At 45.2% G+C, this 25,557-nt stretch overlaps 1 protein-coding gene across 3 annotated transcripts in view; it reads left to right on the top strand.

The window, feature by feature from the left end:
- Window positions 1-17,421, top strand: part of TAOK1 (TAO kinase 1) — a 32,908-nt gene extending 15,487 nt beyond the window's left edge. The window contains exons 10-19 of one of the 3 annotated variants that reach the window (XM_010010524.1): window positions 1,067-1,234; window positions 2,082-2,285; window positions 3,481-3,615; window positions 4,175-4,411; window positions 5,171-5,299; window positions 6,872-7,075; window positions 7,685-7,924; window positions 11,571-11,783; window positions 12,873-13,055; window positions 16,770-17,421. In XM_010010524.1, coding sequence (XP_010008826.1) covers window positions 1,067-1,234; window positions 2,082-2,285; window positions 3,481-3,615; window positions 4,175-4,411; window positions 5,171-5,299; window positions 6,872-7,075; window positions 7,685-7,924; window positions 11,571-11,783; window positions 12,873-13,055; window positions 16,770-17,231 — 2,175 coding nt within the window. In that variant the 3' untranslated portion in view covers window positions 17,232-17,421. The remainder of the gene's footprint in view (window positions 1-1,066; window positions 1,235-2,081; window positions 2,286-3,480; window positions 3,616-4,174; window positions 4,412-5,170; window positions 5,300-6,871; window positions 7,076-7,684; window positions 7,925-11,570; window positions 11,784-12,872; window positions 13,056-16,769) is intronic. The other 2 variants (XM_010010525.1, XM_010010526.1) reach the window with 2 other exon arrangements.
- The last annotated feature ends 8,136 nt before the right edge of the window (window positions 17,422-25,557 follow it).

Below are 25,557 nucleotides of genomic sequence, written 5' to 3'. Positions count from 1 at the left end.
GCTCTGAAGGAAAATGGATGCTATTTATGAAGGTTTTATCATCCCCTTTTTCTCATGTTTTTACTGAAATGGTTCTGAGGACTTTTGCCTCTTCAAAAAAACCTGTATTCAGAAAGTAAATGCAATTATCCGGTAACGGGTTCGGTGTGGGAGTGCAGTCCTGCCATTTCAGAATCCTGCAGATTGGTTTTATTTTGAGCAGTGCACTGCAATTAAAGAGAACATTGATGGAAATTAAACGTTTGTGAATGTATTCCTTCCATATCTATAGTCTGAAACAGCTGCGTGCCACTTTACAGGGACAGGTAGGGAATGTGGCATGATGGAAATGGCAGTGCAGTTCTCCAGAGGAACAAAATGAAACTAGTGGTGGTGTTAATTATGACTCATGCTTGCACAGCACATTTCATCTGGAGCCTGCAAAAGCTGCTTCTGACATACATAGACAGGGATTGTTTTACCTATTGGCAAAATGCAGCCACCTTTGCAGTGCAATGCAGTGAATATCTCCCAAAAAAGAACATAATAGGGCTAACTGTTCTAGGACCGAGCTTGAAGTTCGCAGCCTATTTTATGACTCAGAGCTGTGTGCTGAGTATTTGATTCTCAAGATTTTCTAAACAAGGAAAAGGGTTTTATAGTGAGAGTTTGGTAATGAGTTGATTAACATTTGGTTAGAGATACTAACCAGCTTAACACCTTCAGCACTGATACATTATTTGTTGCTCTTCCTTCTCTAAACCACAAGTAGAGAATGTCTTTGAATTCCTCAATACCCAAAGAAGTCTAGGTTTAAACTAAACCTGTTTTCATGATACATGAAATACCATTTCTGGGGATTTTTTTCCACATCTTTATTTTTTGGTGGGTATCTCCCATCAGAAAGCAATCATCCTGAAATCTCTGTGGATCATGAAGTCTACAAATAGTGGCAGCATAAGCTGCAGAGGTCTTCTCCTGTGCAGGGAAGAGGGCTAACAAACCCAAATAGAGTTCATAATTGTATCTTCAAAGCATCTGTGCTGGAGGCACAAGGGGGTCACTCACCTATTTGTGTGTCCTACAGCATATGTTTGTTCTTCGGGAGCGGCCCGAAACAGTGTTAATAGACTTGATTCAGAGAACAAAGGATGCGGTGAGAGAACTGGACAACCTGCAGTATCGTAAAATGAAGAAGCTCCTTTTCCAGGAGGCACACAATGGCCCTGCAGTTGAAACACAGGAGGAGGAGGAGGTGAGAGAAGCTTTGGGTTTCATCACTGAACCAGGGAATGATGCTGTCGTTCAAATAAGCACAACTCAGATACTGTTAAAACGAATGGAGGCTGTTTACCCACCTGGCTGTAAACTCTGTGTCTTCCCCTTTATGCTTGGAATAAAGCTACCTCAAGGCACAAACAAGGACAAACAGGGTAGATGCCTCATGCTGGCAAGAAGCAGTGCCATGTGTTCATGCTTGAGCAGTTAGCTTCCAGTTCCATAAATCCCATCTTTTTTTGCCTGTTCATAAGGCTTCCTGAGGACTCTTCCTGCAACTACTTAACCTCTATTTTGACCATTTGTCCAGTCCTCTAGTTTTGACTGGAGAGTGTTGTTCTAAGACATAGAAATTTGTACTTGATTTAAAAGAAAAGCGGGGGGGAAAGGCAATCAAGGAAATCAGTCTGGTTTTGGGTTGCATGCTGCAGTCGCTGCAGAAATTAGGACTCTGGTCTGTAGTTCTCATGTATAGAAAGGAACTGTGTGAGATGCAGGGTTCTAGCTGAGCACTTAGGTGATGCTGGTGTCAGAACAGTTTCTGATGACATGCTGTTGCTGATACGTGATCGAGTTCAGCTTGTTAACAGGCTCACTGTTGAAAAGAATCTGACATCAGCCAGTTAATCTTGACAAGGCTGATTCCTTCTCTCCCCTGCATCCCACATGAGAAATGTTTCATGGCAATGCCCAGAGGGTGGGAACTGCCATGATGTGGCAGGTAGATGCCTTTAGAAAGAAATGGATTGAACATTTTATTTGGTCATGTCCATAGATACAACTGTGATGGATTTTGACTTCTCTTAATAATTCTTTTCTCCCAGGAACAAGATCACGGTGTCGGCAGGACAGGAACAGTGAATAGTGTCGGAAGTAATCAGTCCATTCCTAGTATGTCTATCAGTGCCAGTAGCCAAAGCAGTAGTGTTAACAGTCTTCCAGATGCCTCGGATGATAAGAGCGAGCTGGATATGATGGAGGGGGACCACACCGTGATGTCAAATAGCTCTGTCATTCATTTAAAGCCGGTAAGCACTGGATTTATACTGGGTAACTTTGAAGGTGTAAAACAGGAGAAGATTTGGTTGGCACAGTGACAAAAAGTTGCGTGTTTCCAATCCAGGTCATTATCTGCAGGTTATAATGTTGTGCCCCAAATATGTTAATGTGCACTGGAAACTTTGGAAGGTTGCTGTAAAAATCATTTCTTTCTGTTGACTCACTAACCACTATTTTACTAACTGAATTGTTTCAAAAGCAGTTTGCTTTACTGTGAGGAGCTGCAATGGCAGGTTGTGAACAGGTTTATTTAGTTGATGCTCCCAGAGCACTGCTTCATGGGACAAAAGGATGTGAGTTCCCCCTTTTTACCTCCTAGTTAGTGAATTCTCAAATACAGAACCCAGAACAGTGGCTGAAATCTGTTCCTGGAGCACCCAGTTTTGCAGCACTTGATTCAAATACTTGGTTAATGGATAAAGATGCATGGAAAAAGAAACAGCACTCTGGACATGGCAAGATGTGAAACCACTTCCCCTGCCTTAACTCTGCGCAATGGAAGATAAACTGGGGAGCTTCCCTCTGATCCATGCTGCTCTTTCTGTGGAGGGGTTATCACACGTGTTCTCAAAGCAGTAACGTTCCCTCAGCTAATGATAGGTGTGGTTAGAATGTTTTGTTCTTTGCCCAGATATGCACCAAAGACACAGGTATTTCCTTGGGGAGTTAATTACTGTATCATATCTAACTACTAATCGCTCTGTGATGAATGACAAACCCAAAATAAGAGTGTGGAACACACCGTGACAAATCCTAAAATTTGCTTTGAGGTATTTCTGTAGTGGGTGTAGTGAAAATCTTCCTCTGTCTTTCAGGGTTACAAACATGCTGGTTTTGTCTTTCAGGCTTGATATCATCTACTTTATAGCTTTACTGTTTTGTTGAAGTCAACTGTTCAACTCACTTTTCAGTTTTCCATTCATTTTTCTTTTTCAGCTTTAACTAATCATTTTCCTCTTGGTAAGAAAAATGCACAGTGAAACTGCCAAAAGCAAAGATCCTAGATCAGAGCTCTTGTTGCAGTCTGCTCCTTCATCCAGCTTATTGGTGGGAGAACGTAAAATGCTTTTTCTTCCTTTTAGATGTCTTTTGAACCAAACCGAAATAAAAATCTTGATTAACACAGCTTCTCTTTATTCTCTCACGTTACTATTTGCTGATAAGGAGGAGGAAAACTACAGAGAGGAATCAGATCCTCGAACAAGGGCATCAGAACCCCAGTCTCCTCCCCAAGTATCTCGCCACAAGTCTCATTATCGCAACCGAGAGCACTTTGCTACTATACGCACAGCATCGCTGGTACGTGAAGGTGGCTGTTTGGATGTAGTGGTAGGGGTAGGGACACATTTGAACACAGCTCAGTGTCACTAGTAGAGCTGTTAGGACTTCATCAGAATATGAGCTATCCACATTGACCGAGACGTTATCACTGAAATAGTTGAATGTAAGTTAACAAAAGCTTAAATGCGGCACCTGGGCAAATATAATTTGTGTATATTAGAGATTTTCAAACCCAATATAGGAAACAGTTTATAAGAATAAGCTGGCTATTCTTTTCATATGCATATTATGTGTATTTGTATGTATATAAATGCACCCTCATTGCAGTGGGCTAAACGATATTATTTAGTATCAGCTTTATAACAATTGTACGGTTCTTCTGCTGGCGCCCAGCAGAGCTTATCTTCCACTGCAGAATTCAGTTCTGAATCTGCTCTGCTGCCTTTAGGATGGGTGCTTTTCTTTACAACAAAATCATATTTCTATCCTGAATAGTTTTCTTTTGTGGTTTGAAGACTGCTGAAAAGCAGATTAAGCAGCATTAACTTACTTTGGCCTGATGTGGTTATCTTCCTAGGTGACAAGGCAAATGCAGGAACATGAACAAGACTCAGAACTCCGAGAGCAGATGTCTGGCTATAAACGTATGAGACGGCAACACCAGAAGCAACTGATGGCGTTGGAGAATAAACTGAAGGCAGAGATGGACGAGCATCGCCTCAGGTTGGACAAAGATCTCGAAACACAGCGTAACAATTTTGCTGCAGAAATGGAAAAGCTCATTAAAAAGCACCAAGCAGCCATGGAGAAAGAGGTAGGAGATCATGGTTTAGCAGACCAGTCCATGTTGCTAATGGCATTGAATTGTCCACTGCCCCTCATTGATGAGGAGATGACATCGAGGTCTCTTACATGTGTGTTTTCAGGAGGCAAGCAAATTGCTAATAAGAAAAAGGCTAAAACCACTAAGGGGTTTATGTAACTAGAGGAAAGGTATGTCCTTCATCACAGTGCGTTATACTAAATGTTAGTGTACTGACCCCAGAAAAATACTGCGAGGGTTTTCCTTTCTTTTGCCATGCATATGCTGCCAATAACTGCCTGCCATCGAGTGTTCTGGAGGCAGATCAGCCTGCAGAGAAATGTGCCAGCTACACTTAAAGGTTCACCGTTGAATTGCTTATGGATATGGGATTTTTTTATGTTTTTAAATAATTGATAATGAAGTGGTGCTGCCTACAGCAGTTATTATTGATTCTTTGTTCATCTTGGATCTCTCAGTGGAGGGCTAAGGATACAGTTTATCATAAGGTGTTGCCTTTGTTAGGCAGGACTAGCTGAACAGTAGGGCTGAGGAAATGAAGCACTGAAAAGAGGACTCCTGCCGGGTGTGTTGATGGGGGGGGTGGTGGAATGAGAAGAGAGTGAGGGCAAGCTCCTGAGGCTCGTGCTTATTCAGAGTCATGGTGAGTATCGTGGTGACTGTACCAAGAGTTCTGGGTCTCGGGCTTAAATGGAACATGAGCTGTAACCCATCGGGACGCAAACTGATTTGCTGCCGGATTTGCTGTAGGCTAAAGTGATGGCCAATGAAGAAAAGAAATTTCAACAGCATATTCAGGCCCAACAGAAAAAAGAATTGAACAGTTTCCTGGAGTCCCAGAAGAGAGAATATAAACTCCGTAAAGAGCAGCTGAAAGAGGTAACTCATCTGTAATGAGAAATGTGAATACACTGCAGTGTATGATGTGGTGTGAGAGCCATTCAGGGATAGAAGTGACACTGTGCACAAGAGATCTTTCACTGGATCGCAGCAAGTTCTGCATTTCATGAGCAGAGTCCTGTACATGTATTTGTTCATCTCTTTGACCTCAGACTTAGAGAGTTTATTCATATATTGGCACCTTTACATTCATCTTGTGAAAGTACAACTTTCTCCATTGTTTAATATTCCATGTTAGCCAGAAACATGCAAAGTTTGCCATCCTAAGAAATGAAAAAAGGTAGAAAGGTCATGAGCATTTTTCTCATGCCTTTTTGTTGCAGATATTGACCATGCACTCCAGCAGTTAATGAAGTTTCTTATCACTTAATGCTATTTCTGTAGCAGCAGCGAGAAAACAAAACAGTAAAGAGAACCTGCAAATATTTTTGTTTTTTTTTTTTTTTAAAGGAAAATACCTGCAAAACGCTACTGAATTTTAATGGAGAAAGCTGTGTAATAGGTTAAAAATCACTGTATTGTGGTGAAAAATCATGACCTTTGTGAAAGGCAGAGAAACTGTAGAATCAAACTTCCTGATTCTTTTTGTGGAGTGGTTGAAACCATAAGCACTATAAATAATTCTTTTGAAAGAACCGTTTAATGTTCAACCATCAACTTGTGTGACGCAACTTAGGAACTTGCTCCAAAGGGGAATATTCCCAAACATAGACATTTCCCAGGAGAAAAAAAAAAAAAAGGCTAAAGAGCAGCAGAGCCAAGAAAGATCTAACAAAAACTATAGTAGTGTGGGCTTTTTATAATAACACAGAGTCTTTTTCTGAGTGGGCAGGAGATCACAGAACACCAAGAACCACTGGTGAAATACAGAGGAGTTCTGTCTCATGCTGAAGTTGAGATGTATCACGACAAGTCTAGTTACTCTAGGGGCTCCTCTAGTATGCAGTTCAAGCAAGCAGAGTCTTTTGCCAAAGGTGCTTCAAACTTTGTGTAGAATTTAATACAAATGTGGCAACTGTGGCCTTAAGTTTCACCTGTGAACTTCTTTATGTTTATGTAAGTGGTGGTGGCTCTGCCTTGATGAGTTACTTGTGTATGAGTTCTGTTCAAGCAAGACACGGACATTTTCTAGTGTGCTTCATGTGGCTGGGGTTTTGTTTGACCAACAGCATGACAACACTTTGCTTCTCCTCTCAGTCCTTTGGGAGCCTGTAAAAACATTTGTCAGGCTCCAAGAGTCTTTGTTTTCGGTGGCAAACCATTACTTTTACATTTTGAGCTAATGTATATGTCTGGAAAGTATGGACATGAACCAGCATTTTGGCCAGTTAAAATGGCCAATTCAAAAAACAAGTTGTGGTTAGATTTGCTTCCCTGTGAAGTGTCTCCTGATGTTCCCTTAGATCTGTGATACGATGCATTTTGCAGAGGCTGGGATGGTACAAGGTGAAATGGCTTTGAAATGTAGTTTATTAGGCAGGTCTGACAAGTTGTTCATGACCAAGGAGCTTAAGGTGACTATTCCACAATTAATTACCTTGCTGTTATCAGGAGCTGAATGAAAACCAGAGCACTCCAAAGAAGGAGAAGCAGGAGTGGCTCTCCAAGCAGAAGGAGAACATCCAGCATTTCCAGGCAGAGGAAGAAGCCAACTTACTGAGGCGTCAGAGGCAGTATTTGGAGCTGGAGTGTCGCCGCTTTAAGAGACGGATGCTCCTTGGCCGCCATAATCTGGAGCAGGACCTGGTTCGGGAGGTAAGAGAAAAGGCAGAGATGAGACCTGACTCCACCTGTGTGAAATGTGTCTCACAGGAGCACCTGCAATCCAATTTGAGTCTCCCTGGAGTCTTAATTACCACATCTAAAGTGGGTTTGGTAAAATAATGGTTCGATGTGTTCTGCAACATTGTCTGGTAATCACAGACTGGTTTGAGTTGGAAAGGACCTTACACATCATCTAGTTCCAACCCCCTGCTATAGGCAGGGACACCTTCCACAAGACCAGGTTGCTCAAAGCCCCCTTGTGGCGTTCAGAGGACCATGTGGAATCAAATGATTCAGATTAGTGTCCTATGTGGGAGAATTGTTAGATCCAAAAAGTCAGCAGTTACGGTCCTTTGCACAAAATGCTTACTGTGAATCCTGTTGAGCATCTACAGCAGGAAGAAGAAAAGTGAAATGAGGAAGGAGAAGTGACCAGTGGCTGTGCTGTCTGCTTCTGATAAGACCTAGAAACTCTGTGCTCTGTCCTCAAATGCCATGGAAAGAGAGAAATGTCCTTGCGAACAAAGTGAAATGTCACGTTGTGAACAGAAATCCAAGTAAGTATGAAGAATCTAATAATTCCCTCTGTCCTCCTGTTAGGAGTTAAACAAAAGGCAGACACAGAAGGACCTGGAGCATGCCATGCTGCTGCGTCAGCACGAGTCCATGCAGGAGCTGGAGTTCCGCCATCTCAGTACCATCCAGAAGATGCGCTGTGAGCTGATCCGGCTCCAGCACCAGACCGAGCTCACCAACCAGCTGGAATACAACAAGCGCCGGGAGCGAGAGCTGAGGCGTAAGCACGTCATGGAGGTCCGGCAGCAGCCCAAGAGCCTGAAGGTACTACATGATGTAGGAGCTCTGGGCCTGAGCTGCTGGTGGTGGTGGAGATGTGGTACATTGCAGCTCGGGTCTCATTTGCAGTGTGTGCAGGTCCAAGGTATTTTGAAGCTCATTAATTTGAAGAGGTGTCTCATTCTGTAATTAATACCTTCTTTAAAAAGGGTCGTAGCTGTCAAGCTGTGTAACTGACAGGGTGCAACTGCAGCCCTCCAAGCACCACATGTATGAGCCATAGCAATGGTGACCAGGTTGCAGTGTATTGTAGGCAAGCCATAGCAGCACTGTTCCTTCATTTGATTTGGAAAGCTGTGGTTCTCAGTACTGTGCCTTCCTTTTTGAGGTAGTTTAAAATGCATTTAATTGTTGCTGTGCCTTTTTCCCCCCCCTCTTGCTCTGACACCATTTACTGATCTTCTTCTCCCCCCATCTACAAGAATAAAATCTGTTTTTCTGTAATGAAGCAGTGTCATTTAAAACCAAACAAACAGAAAAGCTTTGTGTTGCTGTGTGCATCAAAATGCACTGCACTGTCAGTCTTGGCTAACTCACCTTGCATTGTTTTTAGATTAAGGCTGGTAAGTTAGCAAGTGTGGGGGGAAAAGAGAGACACGAGCCAACTGCAGTGTCCTCAGGAAGGTCCTAGCACTGACCTTTGCTATGCTCTCATGGGTTTCTCATGCTGCCCTTGTAGCTGCGGTGGCTGACCAGAACTATAGGGCCTCTGTAATTAAGGCTTTTAGTGTTTTCATTGTAAGCCTTCACTTCATCCAAAGAAGTCCAGTGGTTTATTCTGAAGTGTCTGAGAAGGGAGTATAAGGCCTTTCACAAAGCTGCCTGGTACATTTCCTTTGAGGAGGCAGACTTCTTCTCTCCACCCAGTGTTCAGCTGTGCCAGTAACAAAATGAGTGTATGGCATACTGAGCATGGAGTTTCTTTGTTGTTCTAGGTCTTTCCTCTTCGTGATATTTCCCATCTGACTTAGTTTTCACCATCTGCAAGTTATCTTCTCACAGAGAAAATAACCAACTTGAAAATAGAACTTCAGAGGGGAAAAAAAAAAAACCTTACCACCTGATTTGTCAATATTAGAATAATATTAAATAGTGAAAACCTGGCTTGTGAGAACAAGGGACCATCTGATGGCTGTTGAGAATCTCCAAGGATATAGTGTATAAATAGCTGATGACTTCACAGGGAAGCTGTGCTGCACTCTGAGCTGAATAAAACTGAAGCAGCTGTATTAGGCTGATCCTTCTGAGATTAGCATGAATGAGTTCTGCCTCCCCAAGGTGATGTGGTGCAAACACGAGTGGGCAGCGTGTCCGTTCTCAGTCCCTGGCTGGCAGTTGGGACAGCAGGATCTGCAGTCCCTCTGGGCTGCAGGGGCTTGGCTCTCACCTCTGCACACTCTTCAACCCCTTCCCTTTTCCAGTGAGGACAGGGCTGAGTGTTTTTAGGAAGCATGGAAAGCTTGCGCTTCGCTTTGCATGGCTGTTCTGCGATTAGCAAAGGATTTCAGGCTTGAGCTGTCAATCCAGCACCTTTGCATGCACACAGTGCTAATAATGCAGCCTGCTGGACAAGGGTTCAGTTTGGAGCACAATCCCCTCTTTATTGAGCCTGTTCCCTGGTATTATTAACTCCTTCTTTTGCTTCTGACTAATGCAGGCAAGTATTCTTCATTGAATAGATAATTTGACTATTTGTTCAGTTTCTCTCTCCAGCAACGTTTTCCCTCAAGGGCACATGTTTCAGGCTCTCCCTTTGTTATTTAGTGAGGTCCTTTGTCCTGAAAGCTGGGCTTTAACGGTCAGTGTCTGTTGCCACTCTCACAGCACCAGAAGGACCGATAACTAGAATTCACCCTTCAGTGCAAACTGCTCTGTTATTATTTTGAGTGTGTTAATTGTGATGCAAATACCCTCTTGCTGGTATTTCACAATTCTAGGTCAAAATGATCTTGTCAGAAGTCTGACTGGAAATCTTACCCCTCCCTTCTGTTTCCTGTTGTTAAAGCCTTTGGGTTGGAAGCCTGTAAATAGAGTCTGGTGTCCAAGCAAGACTCCACAGAAAAATAGAGGACAAAATAGATTGCAAGTGTTTTGCTGTGACCAGGTCCCTGACAGGAATGTGTAACCTGCTGACACTTTCCTTGAGGGCAGGGAGAAAACAACCTTAAAGGTTTCCTGGAGGGAAATAACTTTCTGTGAATTTAGAAAGGGTAAAAGTGATGTATTTCTCTCCATGATACATATTTTGGTTTGAATGAAACCCATCTTTGTCCTGTTTTCTGCCTCAGGTTAGCAAAGTGGAATTGTTGGTTTATGCAGCAAAGAATGCTGCTGTCTAAATTGGGCTGGATATATTGTCTGATCCCACTGCATCTTTCTAGGTGGCTACAAGTGCTGTGCTTATCACCTACCCTGCTGAGCCTTGAGTTAGTGCCAAGAGCAGGCAGTGGAGGAGCTGACAGGAGATGTGCACGTGTATCTGCCTTGCTGGTTCAGAGCCCAGTGCAATTCCAGCTTACTCAAGGGACAGGAAAATGGCTTGATGCTCTGTTAGTGAATTTGACCGTTGTGGCTGTCAGTGAGGATGGCCCAGAGTGGTTTTGTTGTTGATGTTGTTGGGTTTTACTTGTTTTTTCTTACCTGACTGGACTGTCAGTTAACCACCATCACGCATCACCTCTGGGTTTTGCTTGGTTACAAGTATCCCTGCCAGCCCCTCTGTAGAAAGATACAGGGAACCCCAGAACACCCTCCTTCTCAGGGTGTTAAAACACTTGGTAGATGTTAACCCTCACAAGCTGCTCTGGAGGTGGGTAAGGCAGATGAAAGAAAAAAACTAAATGAATTTCTTGAGGTCATACAGCAAAGTCAGACCCTTTTCCAGGATGGATGTTTCCCAGCCCTGCGTGCAGTCACAAAGTTATGTCTCTGAACAGTAAAGAGATGCTAGCAAGTGCAAAGGGAAATCTCTCTGTTGAGACTGGGGAGTTGTGTTTGCTAGACCAGCACAATGCTAATGTTGCTTGTGGTGTATGTTTTCAAGCATCTGATCTTTCCCAACCATTTTTTAGTATATTTATGAATACCAAGCTTTTAATATCAAGAGTTAGAATACATCTTATCTTCATCAAACCCTCAATGGAAAAAGTGTTGCTCTTTTTCCCTGTCCCTTTCCATGCACCAGGTCTGCTTCTTTTCATAACACTCAGTGTCCGTATGTATGTGTCATACAAGCACAGTCATGTGTAAGTATGGCTTTTGGTGCTAATGAATTAGTCCTGTCCCTCAAGAACTTTTTCTTGAAAAGCAACACCCAGGACTGGATCCCGTCCAGTGACAAATGTGAGGCTCTTTGTGCAGAGACAGCTGTATTTAGGCTGGAGCTTTGTTATAGAAGTGTCTGTATTGTAATTGTTCCGCACAGTAGCAGTGTCAAAGCAGCTGCAGCAATAGTCGTTGCCTCTTGTGTATTTTGCTTCCCTCCTTGCACTGTAGATGTTAATATACATTTGTGGATTCTTGAACTCATATCCTTAATGTAATCGTAAATATCCATTTGAATGGATATTTCTCTCATTTGAAACACGCTGGTTTTTTTTTTTCTTTGTTTGTGTCCCCTCCATCTTTCCAGTCAAAAGAACTACAGATAAAGAAGCAGTTTCAGGATACATGCAAGATCCAAACCAGACAGTACAAAGCACTGAGAAACCATCTGCTGGAGACCACGCCAAAGAGTGAACATAAAGCTGTCCTCAAACGGCTCAAGGAGGAGCAGACCCGGAAGCTGGCTATCCTGGCTGAGCAGTATGATCACAGCATTAATGAAATGCTCTCTACACAAGCTGTGAGTCGCCTCCGAGGGACCCAGGGTTCCTCAGCCAAATAGGGATGTTTGCATTTGAACCGATCTGTATCCTGACAGCAGGCTCTCTGCTTCCTTGCTACACGTGCCATACCCTGCACAGTCATTCCTCTGTGTTTTAAAAAAAAAAAGCAGCATTCAAACGCAGAGGAAAGAGGTATTACCCCCTTCAGGCAGGTTGGAGTTGAAGCGGCTGTTGCAGAGATGCAAAGTGATGCATCTGTGTGGCCAGAGGACTGCTTTTGCATGATGTTTGACAACATAAACATCCCTGCTAGACCATCGTTTATATAACATGCAGCTTGCTGTCTCAAGTCATTTAGGTTTTGATTTGTCAGTGATACCAACCAAAGCATGTGCCACTGGTGGAAGATGCTCATTGGGTCATGGGGGAGTCCAGAGTTTTGAATTAGTGGTAACAGTGTTGTGAAAGTTCTGTGATTCCTTCTTTAAGAGATGCCTTCTTTAAGAAATGACCCCATGAGCAGTGCTTTATGTCCTTGCTACGACTGAATGTGCAGTTTTCTTTGCACTTCTTGCATATTGCATCCTGCTCACATCGCTCTGTACAACTTTGACTCTGTGAGGCAGGGTAGCTGGCTTAATTTATGTATGGGAAGGTTAAAAGTTCAGTATCATACTGCTTTTAGGTTTATGTCATCACATTCTTTTGCCCGAAGTCCTGTATTGGCAGGGATATGGACTTAAGTCTCCTGTGTACAGGTAATTGGTTAATCCAGTTGAACAGAGCAAGAGATCTTTTCTTTGCCCCTAGCAAAAGGAGAGCTGTAGATACTGGCACCTCCAGCAGTCTGGTCTCTGCAGTATGGATCATGGTTCCTGAGGTGCTGCTGCTCATCAGCATCACTTGCCTCAGCACTGTGGGCTCACTGTCACCAGTCTTTGTCACTATAGGTCCTCTGTTCAGTGAAACGAAGTACAATAGAGACCAATTGTATTGCTAAGAAAACAAAGTCCCATCCCATTCTCTCCCCCTCCCCACAGTCCTCCCCCAGAGGATCATGAGTGGTTACCCCATAGTGAAACGTCTCTATTGTCTGTCTTTCCCAGCTGCGTTTGGATGAAGCACAGGAAGCAGAGTGCCAGGTTTTGAAGATGCAGCTGCAGCAAGAATTGGAGCTGCTGAATGCGTATCAGAGTAAAATCAAGATGCAGGCAGAGGCCCAGCATGATCGGGAGCTGCGTGATCTTGAGCAGAGGGTATCCCTCCGCCGGGCCCTCCTTGAGCAGAAGGTAAAATGGGCATGTGAGCATCATTAGCACGCTCCATGCTTCAGATCTTAACTTGCACTGTACTTAATACAGAGAGAAAATGCTTTTACCTTGCTGTATATAGTAACACAAATCATTTGGGTATTTGCCTCTCCGGGATGATAGCTCAGTGACACATAGGCTAAACTTTCTGCCAGCTCAGCCACTCTGCGTGAACAGCTTCTGGCTGGGACAGAGCTGCTTGGAGCGTGCCAGAGGGAGTCGTGCCTCTCTGGGCAGGAGTGAAAGAGAACTGTTCATTCTCTCTCTGAGCTGCAGATTACCTTCCCCAGCTCATTAGGCGACAGACAATAACAACCTAAAGCTGGTAGGGGGCCTTTTGGAATTTGCATAGTATCAGTAGTAGGTGTCTTTGGGGAGGGGGAGAGGAAGGTAAAATGTATTTGAGACCCTGTGTTTTATGGTAACATTATCTTATGGCAGATCTGCTCCATTTGGCAGTCTGTGGAGACCAGGCTGCAGTTTCCCTGTGAAATTACACTTAAGTTTGTTATTCATCAAACAAGTAGCCAGACCCACAAGCATGGGTAACCTGCTGCTCCCTAGATTTCAGTTTATAATTGGCTCTGTGTATTAAGGTGCTCCTTGTTGAAGTATGTTTTAATGTGCAATGCCAGACATATGGTGTGTATAGAAACGTGAGTGGCCTACACAGACCAGGGGAAGGGTAATTCATCAAGTCAGGGAAAGGAAATACACAATCAGCTTTCCTCCCGCAAATTTTTTTCTCTTTGATTTGCCCTGTGGTGCCAGCCATCGCCATTCGCACAGCAGTTCCCAACTTTGCTGATGGGCGATTATTAAATTAGGGCAGTTACTCTGTAGCCTCGAGGTTCCTCACACTTGATTTCTCCCAGAGGCTAACAGATGGATGCTGGGCTGATAGAGGGCCCTCGTCTGCATGAAACTGCTCCACCTCACGGTCAGCTGAGGAAGCATCCCCGAAAAGACGGTTCAGTCCTATTGTCTTTTGGTCTCCTGCAAGGAGATGTGATCTCTGGAAGTAATTGGATTTGTGAAAACAGAGTTCCTGTGTGATGCCCACATGTGTAACAGCTCTTTGGACCCCATTACTAGTTATTTTGCTCCATCTAGAAGAGGACAGCTCCATCACAGCCCTGCATTTCAGGGTGTATTTCTGCTGGGTGTGCATTGCCCTCTGGTGGCATGATCTGCCCAGAGCTCTGGGACGAAGGGTTCCACAGAGAGCCTGCTACTGCTCCTTGTCTGTGGGAGCAGCATATCTTGCACTGCATGTAGTGTTATGTTAAAAGTTGAAGTGAGGCCAATGACTTAAGGAAATACAGATCCAGTAATAATGTCTTTTCGGACCAGGACTGAAGTCTTGGTGCATAGAAAGCCCCTGCGAAGGAGTCGGTGTCAGCAGTGGTGATAGGAAGCTTAGCAATGCTACTTCACAGATAAAAATAAGATGCAGCATAATATTTTGCATGTGTTTGTGTTCCTGTGTTGCCTTAGAACAGCAAAATATTGGATGGTGCTTCAACTCCCAAAGATTTATTTAGTGATATGTGCAGTCCTGGCACGTTGCAAGTTGCAAAGTCATGGTCCAACAATGAGATTGTTTCTTGGTGGGGTCACATTCACTTAGTAGAAGCTCGAGGGAAAATGTGAGTGCAAACGTAGATGCATCATTCTTTTGCAGGGGTATTTTTTGGGAGGAGAGGTGTTGTTCTGTGTTTGTAAGAATTAGGAGTTGTGAGTATTCTGTTGTGGGTCGCTCTGTCGCTCTGGTATTTGCTTGCATGTGCTAACTGAAACTAGCAGGCAGAGAAAGGCCAGGTATGTGCACAAGGTGAATGTCTGAGTTTGTATGCACAAGTATATACATAGCCTGTGGCAAAGTCAGTCCCTGCTGTTAAATAATAAACCAGATTGCAGACATTAGTGTGCGCCTAGGACTCTGCTTCCCTGGCACATTTTTGATGGTGCCCATCACCACAGTAACTCACCAAAACATACAAGTCTGACTAAGGCTAAGGAGGGAGCAACCAGCCTCGTCAGTGCACAGCCTACAGTGACTGAGGCACTGTACAAGCTATACCTCAATGTTATGTTGTTTGTGTTGCACCAGTAATGAGCATGTCCCAAGAGTGTCTTTAAAAGACCTCAGATGTACTCATTTCCTTCCCATGTGCCTCAGACATCTCATCTTCAGAGTCCTGCATCTTGAGGTCATTTTTAAGGGATATCATTTTAATGCAATGTGCTAGGCATGCCTTTCTGTGAAGTTCACTTGCATGAAGTCCTGCATGTTACGCTGTCACAAAGACTGAAAACTGTGAAGCTGCACTTGCTGAAGACACTGAAAGAGGAGGATTCTGCTGAGGCAGCAGGACTGGAAAAAAACTAGTGGAGTGTTTTAAAGAGCTAGCGTTAGAGAAGGCACCTTCTTCCTCTTCTGCCTTTTCCAAGCTAGCTGCAGGAGTGAGCAGGGCTGCTCTGTGGAGTCAGTGTCACTCACCCAGCACTAAACCCAGGCAAGTGGATAAGGCAGTTTCTGAAAGCCCCAAATGGCTCAGGAGATGACTCACGCTGGAGCAGATTGTTTCCGAAATTCCAGATGAAATCACTTTTCATATTCCCTGACTAAGGCAAGAGAGTGCAACGCTCTGCCCAGTACCTTCAGTACAAGATAACACCTCTTGGCCGCATTGCTGCTGACAGCAGGGGAGATGCCAGTGAGCTATGCTCAGAGTCTTGGCTGCTGCTTTGTACCCATTTGGTCTTTTTCGCCAAGGCCAAAAGTAGCTTTTTCAGTGCTGGCAAGAAGATAATGGAGTGATTCTTTGGTTCTCCACCTGACTGCAAAGATTTCAATAAGAACGGCTTTCATCCCTGCCTGATGGGTGTCAGGAGGCTGTAGCTCCATGATTTCTTCACTTAGAGAGCTGATCCCAGTGCCCCTACCAAGTACTGTTGGAAAATTATTTGTAACAGCGCTATGGAGAAGAAATAGGAGTTGCCAGCTTGCATATCATCTAGCTAGTAATCTGCCACACAAATCAAACATCTCTGCTTGCTTTCTTCAATCACACACCCTGAAGAAAGTATCAGGGTAATGAAATACGAGAAACCAATTTAGGAAAGGTTTATATAGGGAGTGATAAATATGAGCTAAGGAAATCTGGCCAGTGAACACTGGAGAGGAAGCTGAATGTGGGCTCATACATTGAATCCTGGAGAAAATAGCAGTCACCGTCATCAGATTCAGCTACAAACAGCGAAGGTCACATTAAGCTGTGTTGGCAAGTATTTGACTGCATAGGCACTGTGCTTGGCTGTGTCTGAAGGTGCTTTCCCAGTAGGCTTTTATGGAAGCTGTAGATTGCTGCATCCTTTAAGATTAATCTATGTCAGGCTGTTATTATCAGTGCAAACTTTGGATTTGCATCCCTGAAACTTCTGTATTCACCAGGGAACAGGGGCCAAGACCCTCTCACTGGTATTCCCTATGCATTGGCACGTGCAGGTCTATGAGACTTACCCTTTTGCTTTCAGAACAGATTGTGTGTCAGTGGATATCGGATCTAGATCCAGTCTCACGTATAAACATGGGGAGAGAAGGTTCCTCACTGGCCCTTCAGGGACTCGAGGCCATGCCTGTAAAGGAGTCCCGCCGCTACAGACTCTCTCTTCTCTTTTCCTTCCTAGATTGAGGAGGAGATGCTGGCCTTGCAGAACGAGCGTACCGAACGGATACGAAGCCTGCTGGAGCGTCAAGCTCGCGAGATCGAAGCCTTTGACTCAGAAAGCATGAGGCTAGGTTTTAGTAACATGGTTCTTTCTAATCTCTCCCCCGAGGCGTTCAGCCACAGCTACCCGGGAGCTTCTGGCTGGTCCCACAATCCTACTGGGGGTGCAGGACCTCACTGGGGTCATCCCATGGGTGGCCCACCACAAGCTTGGGGCCATCCAATGCAAGGTGGACCCCAGCCATGGGGTCACCCCTCGGGGCCCATGCAGGGGGTACCTCGAAGTAGTGCTATAGGGGTCCGCAACAGCCCCCAGGCTCTGAGGCGGACAGCTTCTGGGGGACGGACGGAACAGGGCATGAGCAGGAGCACAAGTGTTACTTCACAAATATCCAATGGTTCACACATGTCTTATACATAACTTAAACAATAACTGAGGGTGGCAATTCCACTGGAGCTGTCTGCCAACAGAAACTGCCTACAGACACCAGCCCAGCAGCCTCCTCAGTGCGGTGCTGACGTGTGGAAGCTGGGTGCACATGGAATATTGTATTCATTTTGTAAAGCATTACGTTTTGTGTTTACTAACTGGGATGTCATAGTATTTGGCTGCAGGGTTTTGGGGGGGGGGGTGGATTTTTGGTTTTTTTTTGTTGTTGTTTTTTACTTTTTGGAGGGGTCTTGGGAAGGCGTCTGAGAAATATATGCAATTAGTCAGAAGAGTTGGCTGGTGGTCGTCACACTGACAGGACAGAAGGGCCTCAGACTGCCCTTGTCACACCATCCATAGGAAGTCTGAGGGAGAACGGAGACCTCCTTCCATGTCCCTAAATTTCGAACTGCCACCCTGCGAAAACCAGGCGAGCTGCCTTTAAACCAACATCCAGGGGAGGAACAGCTGGGTCTTCTGTTCCCTTTTTATTTGTCACTAAATTGGGTAAATTTCTAGGGTATTGCCTCTACCAAGAGGCATTTCCAAATTGGTAGGTGAGGAAGAAGGGTGGGAAGAGAGGCCAAGAGACACTAGGGCTCAGCAGGGCCCTTCTACCCAAGTGCCCACTCCATGTCATGTAAGAAGTGATGTTCTCTCAGAAGGCACTGGTCAGCTTCCCCAGAGCTGTGTAGGTAAACGTGCCTGGAGGGAACAGGCTTAGAAGTGTTTGAAACTGAATCCCTGCTTTGGCACTCCCTGACTGTGCTGCTGGTAGCTCAGATGAGGTTGGGCAGAGGAGCGTAAGTAATGCACTTGTACAGCTAATACTGTGACATCTCATTTTAGCTAAGCATCAGAATAATTCTTGGAGCCCAGTGTAGTCCTTTTTGCTCCATTCAGAAATGTTTAGACTTTCAGCCAGTCAATCTCAAATGCCAGAGGTATTTTGAAGGATGCCATAGTCACAAAATGCCATCGATCGGGTTTTTCATTATTACACTACATCCACCAATTTATTACCTTTTTGGCTTGTTGCAATTTCCTGTTTACATGTAGAGTGTAGCCAACTGTTTAAATGTTTAGTTGCCACGGTGTACCAGGAGGAGCTGAGCCAATGACTCTTTCCAAGCTGATGACTAACCCACATCACCACTGTAGATCTTGCTGCATGTGAGGCTCCTTTTTATTATTTCCATTGCTGCAATACTTCACAACTCTTACAGTCCCTTGAGATGCTGTGATATTTTGGCAGCGTACCATGTGAGAAGGCACTACTTCCAGAGGCTCGTTGGAGCTGCTGTACTACTGAAAGGAAGCAAAGGAGGTTGTGAAATCCATACGGCGATAAAGGGGTCAGGGAGTCTTGTTAACCGAGTGACTTGGTGGCATCGTGTCATCCCTTAGTGCTGGGAACTGGAGATGCCCCCGTGCTCTTGTGCCAGTGCAAGCTCTGGGTCAGCCAGCACTGTGGGGTGAGGGGAAAGAGCAGGTAGATGAAGTTTTGCTTGAGGCAAAGGTGTCCGTCTTGGGGGGCTGACCAGCCAGGGTTCTTTGTAAATGTTTTTCCTTGCACACTAATCATCTTGAAGAAAACACTAGCTGCTAACTCTAGGATTTGCCTTTAATATGTTTATAGGGCTCAAAAGCGAGGTTTTCCGAATGTGTTTGTCCATGTGACATATTTATATAGTAACTACTCTAGTGTCTCGCTGCTGTTCTGTACTCGACAGGGCGACGTTCTTTCGTTAGCTAAATTAACATCCACTCCCAATCCTTAACTCTCTGCCAGTGTCCGGTGAATCCAACTGGGATTTCTAGCATCTTGACGTAGCATATTACTTGAATCAAAGATGGAAACTCCACCAAAACATGTTTGAGCAGCCTCTTAGTAAGGAGCTTTGTAGTACTAACAGTTGATGGAAGCCTGGGATGAGGCAGTGGTCCCATGGAGGTGACTGTGGTTGCTCTCCCGGAGCAAGTGGTGACTGTGAATTGTCCTGTTCTTTCCTCTGCTATGTTTATATGTGGAATTGGATGTTTTGGGGTCATTCTTTTGCATTGCAGTGTTGTTGAAATGCAACGAAACTGATATAGGAAATGTACCTGTGTTCTCCTGGGGTTAGAAAGACAGGCAAAAGTGAAATGAAAGGCCAGAATTGCATTGGGATTTACCATGGGAGTGTAGAGGGTGTGCCCAGAGCATGGTGCTAACACAGCGTTTGGAAGTGCAGCTCCTCTGTCACAAACAGCAGCAGCGGCAGCGGGGACAGGCTATACCTGCAAGTTCAGTGGGTTCATTCTTTTGCTTCTGTTACGGTTTGAATTTGGTCAAAGTCTCTGGCTTAAATTGAGCTACTTCAACAGAATTCTCTCAACCCATCTCTTTGTGTAATGTTGAGCATGACTGAATGCTGAATCCAAATGATGGCTATCCCGTATTGGCTTTTTTTGTATTCAAAAAGAATTGTGTAGTAACCATTTTTACATGTATATCATGTGCAGACCTGGACTATTCCAACAAGTTAATATTTTAATTAAAATAGTTTGCAAAAACTGATTCAGATCAACTGGTCTAAATGTGTGTGTCCCTGTGTGTACGTGGGGGAAGGAAAGCTGTCCCAAACCAGCCTGATCTCAAGGGGAAGCACCCCATTATGCAGCTGTAGCCAGATGGGTCAGGCTCAGGCTGTGCCTTGGAGGTGTATGAGGAGGCCCTTGGTGTTGAGAATTTGAATGTATCTTGGGTATATCTCAGATACATGAACAACAACACACCAGAGAGATGCAAACACTCTCTCTGAATCAGTTTGCAAACTCTATTTTTTAAAAGTAAGCCCAACTACTCGTTGCAGTCATGCCCTAACTTTGGTTTTAAAAATACTGTAATCTGTAAATTGTGGGAACTACTCCGGTACCTCAGCAGAGATGTTCTCTGACATCTTTTATGCTTGTATTTTAACACTGGGGAAACTCTTCTGTGTGGACTACTTTGCAAACTTCGTTGCAGTGTTTTCACTTGACCCCTTGACCAGTTTGACCCCTGAAATCTCTTATTCTGTGGTTATTTTTCTCTCCCCTTTGCAAAGATCTGAACGTCTGATGTAGTTTAGCCCAGAGATGAAAACAACAGAGGAGCCAGCATTTTAACCTCTTTCTGATTCAAATTTCTTTTGATTTTAATTAAAATCAGTGAAAGGGACCACGTTTTTCTTGCTCTCTATGGTCCCAGGGAGTCAGCAGCCACCTCTCCCTTCCATGTTACATGCTTTCCTCCTCAGATGCAGCACTGAAATGGAGGCCACAGCTCTGTTTCACCTGCATTCACTCCAAGCCCAAGAGCTTCAAAGGGGTTGAAGAACTAAATTTGGTATGATGGCTTTCCACAGAAAATTACTCCCTGGAGCCATTCCTTGCCTGGCTTGTGGCCAGGCTGGCATTGCTCTATCCCAGCCATCCCTCCCACTCCAGAACATGCATTGCACACTAGCTGTGACCCGCATGGGGTGCATCCCGCTCCATCCTGGGATGATGCTGTTCAGTAACACCCCCAGCTTAACGTGCCATTTCTTGAGAGGCAATAAATTGTATTGTACCACTGTCTCCCGTTCCTCCGTTGAATACGCACATCTCTCTGGAGATATATATATGGTATCTCATGTGTATATATTTACTCTGTATGTATGTGTGTGTGGTGTACGTGCACACACACCTCATGCTGTGCATTTCTGGCAGGGCACATCAGTTCTGCTGTTCTATACACTCCTGTTGATGAGCAAAGGCAACCCCTGCAGCAGGGCTCTCGAGGGTGAGGGCATGAACTTCTGCTTCAGTAGTGCCCTGCTCATTGTAGCTTGCTGTTTCTGGAGCATGGGAGGGTCAGACAGCTGCTGTGAAGGACAGAAGGGAGCTCCCAGAGGGTATCAGAAAGTCAGAAGACAGCAGAGAGGAAAACACAATGGTTTAGCGATAGGAAAGCAGTTGAGGTGATGTGGGGATCTGCTGGGGAGGGGGCTGGGGTAGTGCTGAGCTCCCAGTCCCCCCCCCTACATCTTGCCATGAAGGTTCACATGCATTCCTGAGTCGAAGCTGCCGCTAACTCCCAACACTGTCTACCCTTGTGTGTGTCTAATAGCTGGAGCAGGTTCTGGGGAGGATTAGAGAAGCTAAATTGGAAGACTTAAAATACATGTGTGTGTACAACATAGACGTGTATGTGCACACACAGACACTTTAGGTCCACTCCTTATCCTGCTTAGGCACGTGTCTTTGGTTACTTGGTGGCAGAGAACAGTCTTGTTCTTTTCATGGGTGCTTGGTCTGCATTTCTAGTAAATCTTGCCCTGCTCTTTCTCATAGTAGAGGGGTGAGTGCCATGCTGGACACCACGAGCTCCTCAAGCTGTAAAGATCCTTCTGACCTTCTCCTATGTCCTCTATAGACTCCATCTTAGTGAGACTTCTGGTAGTTCAGGGGATAGATGGTTCTTGCGTGTGTTAAGTCACATGTATTCATCCAGCTGAGATATTTACCCCTGGGGAAGCCCAGTCACCTCAGCAGCGTGCCAACGTGGGCTCTCTTTGTGCTACCAGAGACTTTGGAGGCAATTTCCCCCCACAGCCCTTTTGGAAGGTCTCTTATGAGTTCTTTAGGTGAGGCTCAGGTTTGGTTGGGACATCCTCACCCTTTCACAAGGAGTTGTGTCATCTTTAGCTGTGGGCAGCGAGCCCAGAGCCACGTGCCAAGGCTGGAGGAGTGGGACATGCCTGGACAGGGCTTCTGGTTGGTGTCCCTCTGCTGTGTTGGTTTTAGCTTGTACTTATTTGATCTGATTTGAGTCGGAGTCTGTTGAGAAATACACGTGAGGCGCTTTGGAGGGTTGCGGGTAGCTGTTTGGAACCAAAAAAACCCCCACCAAAACCCAAGCTGATCGATCTAGTGGTTGTAGTAAACATCACCCCACCAGGGAACGATGGCAGCAGATAACCCTGGTTCCTGTTGCACAATGAAGTTCAGCCAGCTGGGGCTGTGACGCTGCCGGCTGCATCCCTGCCCCTTCTCCTGGGGAAGGAGAGGCCTTTGTCAGCTAGAGAGGGACTTAGTAAATCGGATTTGCTGGCAAACAAGCACCTTAACCACCGAGCTGTGGGTCTTGATACTTGCACTTCACCTGAAGGCTCCTTTTGGAGGGGGAGGAAGGCAGTTTGGTACGTGACCGTTGGCTTTGCACCCATTAAAACATCTTAAAGCCATGTCCTAGGGAAAAATCAAACCCCACCATCGGTTCCTCTCTCCTTTGCTTTCTCTGAGTGCACACACTGAGTCCGGGAACCAGGAGGGCCGAGTGTTGTCCCCAGGGATGTGAACAAACCCAGGGGCGACCTTCGCTCCTCCGGTCCCCTGCCCCGCTCCCCACCCTTGAGTACGGGTACCTCAGAACATGCACAGATTGACTTTTCACTGACAATGAGCTTGAATTATTGTGAGTGAAAAGAGTTGTAATTACCTGTAAATATGTAGTTAACAAATTGACCTAGTTTCTGTATTTTTTAAGTTTTTGTACTAAAATTTATAGATACAGTATGTGCCAGCTAGCAAAAAGCTACTGTAATTGCCAGTCGTAGTTCAGCATGCATCTAATCCCGAGACTTGTCCAAGTGATGCCGTAAGGAATTGTGCTTAAATATTGCGAGCTGGGGCCGATGGGGCTGTGGGGGGAACGGGGAGGCCAATGGCCACTCACCTGGGCTTCCAGCTTCCAGCCTTCAGCTGGGTTTCCATGTGGAATGTTCCCCCCATTGCGCCGTGTGCTGTGTGTGGGGCAGTGCGAGGGATGGAGCGGTGGCTTCGAGCTTTCTCTGGAGCTGAACTCGACTGAGTTCAGGTTCTTCGCTGCAGTTTAATACCGGCTTAGGACTCTTTTATTTTTCAGCCCTCTCTAGAAACAATCTGTTTTCCCTTTCTGACTGCTTTTGTCTTTAAACCCGAGATCATCTAAACCTACTGGAGGGAAAAGAGAGAAAAGGAACAAAAAAAAAACAGGAAAAAAGACTTTCATTTAAGGTCATTGCCTGCTTTCAGTGCCAGGATCACACATTTCTATGGCAACTCTGAGCTCAGCAGAGTTTAGGAATCAGCACAAGGTTGTGAAGGAGCTGAAGTGCTGCTGCTTCTGCAGCAGGGTGAGCCTGTGGGTGCGATGCGGGAGGTCTCGGTGCACCATAAACCCTGCTGCTAAGCGAGGGGTTGGGCTCCTCGTGCTTCCTAGGAATGGAGAAAGGACCTGTGCTCCTTGTCTTGTGGCAGAGGCACATCTGCAAGTCGAGATGAGCTTTGTTGAGCAGCCCGGGAAGCTGCGGGCAGAGGAGTTTGAGGTCCGGTCATCCTGGAGGTCGTAGGGGAGATGGGAGCTTGTAAGGATTCATGGATCACGTACGGGTTTGGCTTCTGGCAAGCAAACCACCCGCTTCCTTTCTTCAGCTTTTCTTCCCTGCTGACCCCCGCCCCCCCTGCAGCTCTTCCCCCCTGCTTGCTTGGAACAGGAACATTTCTTACCTGCCTAGAAACAGCTAAAAGATATTTGGGGAGGGGTGGGGAGGGAGGGTCAGCCCTGATGTAAATAATTAACGTTGCAAAGTGAAGTGTGTATAACATAAAAGGCTACAGCCCTTTGGTGACTTGTATAAATGCTTGAGAAGGTTGTGGGAGGAGATGGAGGAGCAGAGAGACCTGCCCGGGGCTCTGCAGCCGTGGCTGCCCCACCAGCACCGACACCGGTGGGTCGGGAAGAGGGGACCGTGCGTCCCTCAGTGTGGGATCCCCCGTGGTTCAGAGGATGGGATGTGTGTGATACGGATAGGAGAAGCTGTGTGAGGTGTGTATAGTGTATATTTTTTACAAATAGCTTGCTTGTATTGTGAAGATTTTAAAGACAAACTTGAGAATTCTAGCCTAACTATTAACACAAGTTTAACATCAGTTACCCCACTGGGTTCAGAGCCTCTTGAATGTATATTCCTTTTTGTAACCTAAATGACCTATTCTTCTACCAGTCAGCCAGACATCCTATTTATATTTTTAATTTTATATATTACTTTTCCATTTGTTCTCATTATTTCCAGCATGTTTCTGGGTTTGGCTTATGTTTGGTTGGGGCAGGGGGGGGATGGTGTTTCTTTTTTTTGCACAAGCATTGTGTGAAGTCAAGGAAATATTAACTCAAACCTGGTATTTTCCAACCTGTTCCCCCCTTCCCCTTCCTCTCCTCCACCCCTGGTGTGTTCTTTTTTCCCTTCTTCCATCACCAGGTTGGGGTTTTTCTGGGCTGGGATGCAGCGGGTGGGAGGAAGGGGATGGCTCTTTTTCCATTCACAAATGCCAGGTCTTTTTGCCAGTCAACTCAAAAGCGCTTCACTCGCTGATTGCTTTAAAAAAAAAAAAAGAAGAAAAATAAGTGAAATAAAACGAAAATATAACCTTATCAGTGCGGGAGGAGGGGAAGGGCACACCTGTAGCCACACAACTGCTTTGGCTGCGAAACAAGCGCCAACCCTTTCCCGATGAGCAGGTAACCACAAGGCAGCTCCGACCCTGTTCATGTGCACAACCCCAAGAGCTGCCTCTGACAGCAAAAGCTGTTGCTGCTTTTCCTCTCCTCCTCCTCTTCCTTTCCCCCTCCATCAGGAGGTCCCAGCTCACCACCAAGAGCTCGCCCAGCACCGTGGCATCACCCAGCTATAGCAAACCCCGGGTGCCACGTGGGTTTTATCGGTGCCAGAGAGCATTAGCAATTAATCAACCACACACATATCTGCTGTTTTACTATGAACACTGGTCTGAGGTTTCCAGGCCCAGCGCCACGGTGATGGGCCCACGAAGGATTGAACTAGGGGAATTAAAAACTCCTTTCCTGCTTCCGTGTCTGGTAGCACCAGCTGGTATGAGTGAACCTACAGGTGTGCGTTTTCCTTCTGGTAGAAAATGCCACGAGCACTAACTGGTAAGGCTTAATGTACAGTATATTGTCAGTATTCTGGTATTCTTCTGGTTCAACATACATTATAGCTCCTATATAACCTGTATTAATTGTATAGATTGTGTAAAAAAAAAAAAAAAAAAGAAAAGCTGTTACCGAGTTGTCAGAAAAGAAAAAAGGAAAAAAAAAATAAGAGAAAGAAAAAAAATAAGGTCATATGTAATATTTTGTTTGTAAGTATCCTTTGTATCATAGCAAAGGAAATGTTAAAAACAACAAAAAAAATCAACTGTAATAAAGTAATTTTAGTACACGGAGTGTCTGCCTGCCTTCCTCGGGACC

Source organism: Nestor notabilis, unplaced genomic scaffold, assembly GCF_000696875.1.
Source record: "Nestor notabilis isolate BGI_N333 unplaced genomic scaffold, ASM69687v1 scaffold25852, whole genome shotgun sequence".
In the NCBI taxonomy this organism is placed as follows: domain Eukaryota; kingdom Metazoa; phylum Chordata; class Aves; order Psittaciformes; family Psittacidae; genus Nestor; species Nestor notabilis.
The sequence above is the reverse complement of the archived record's forward strand: the minus strand, read 5'-3'. Positions and strand labels throughout refer to the sequence as shown.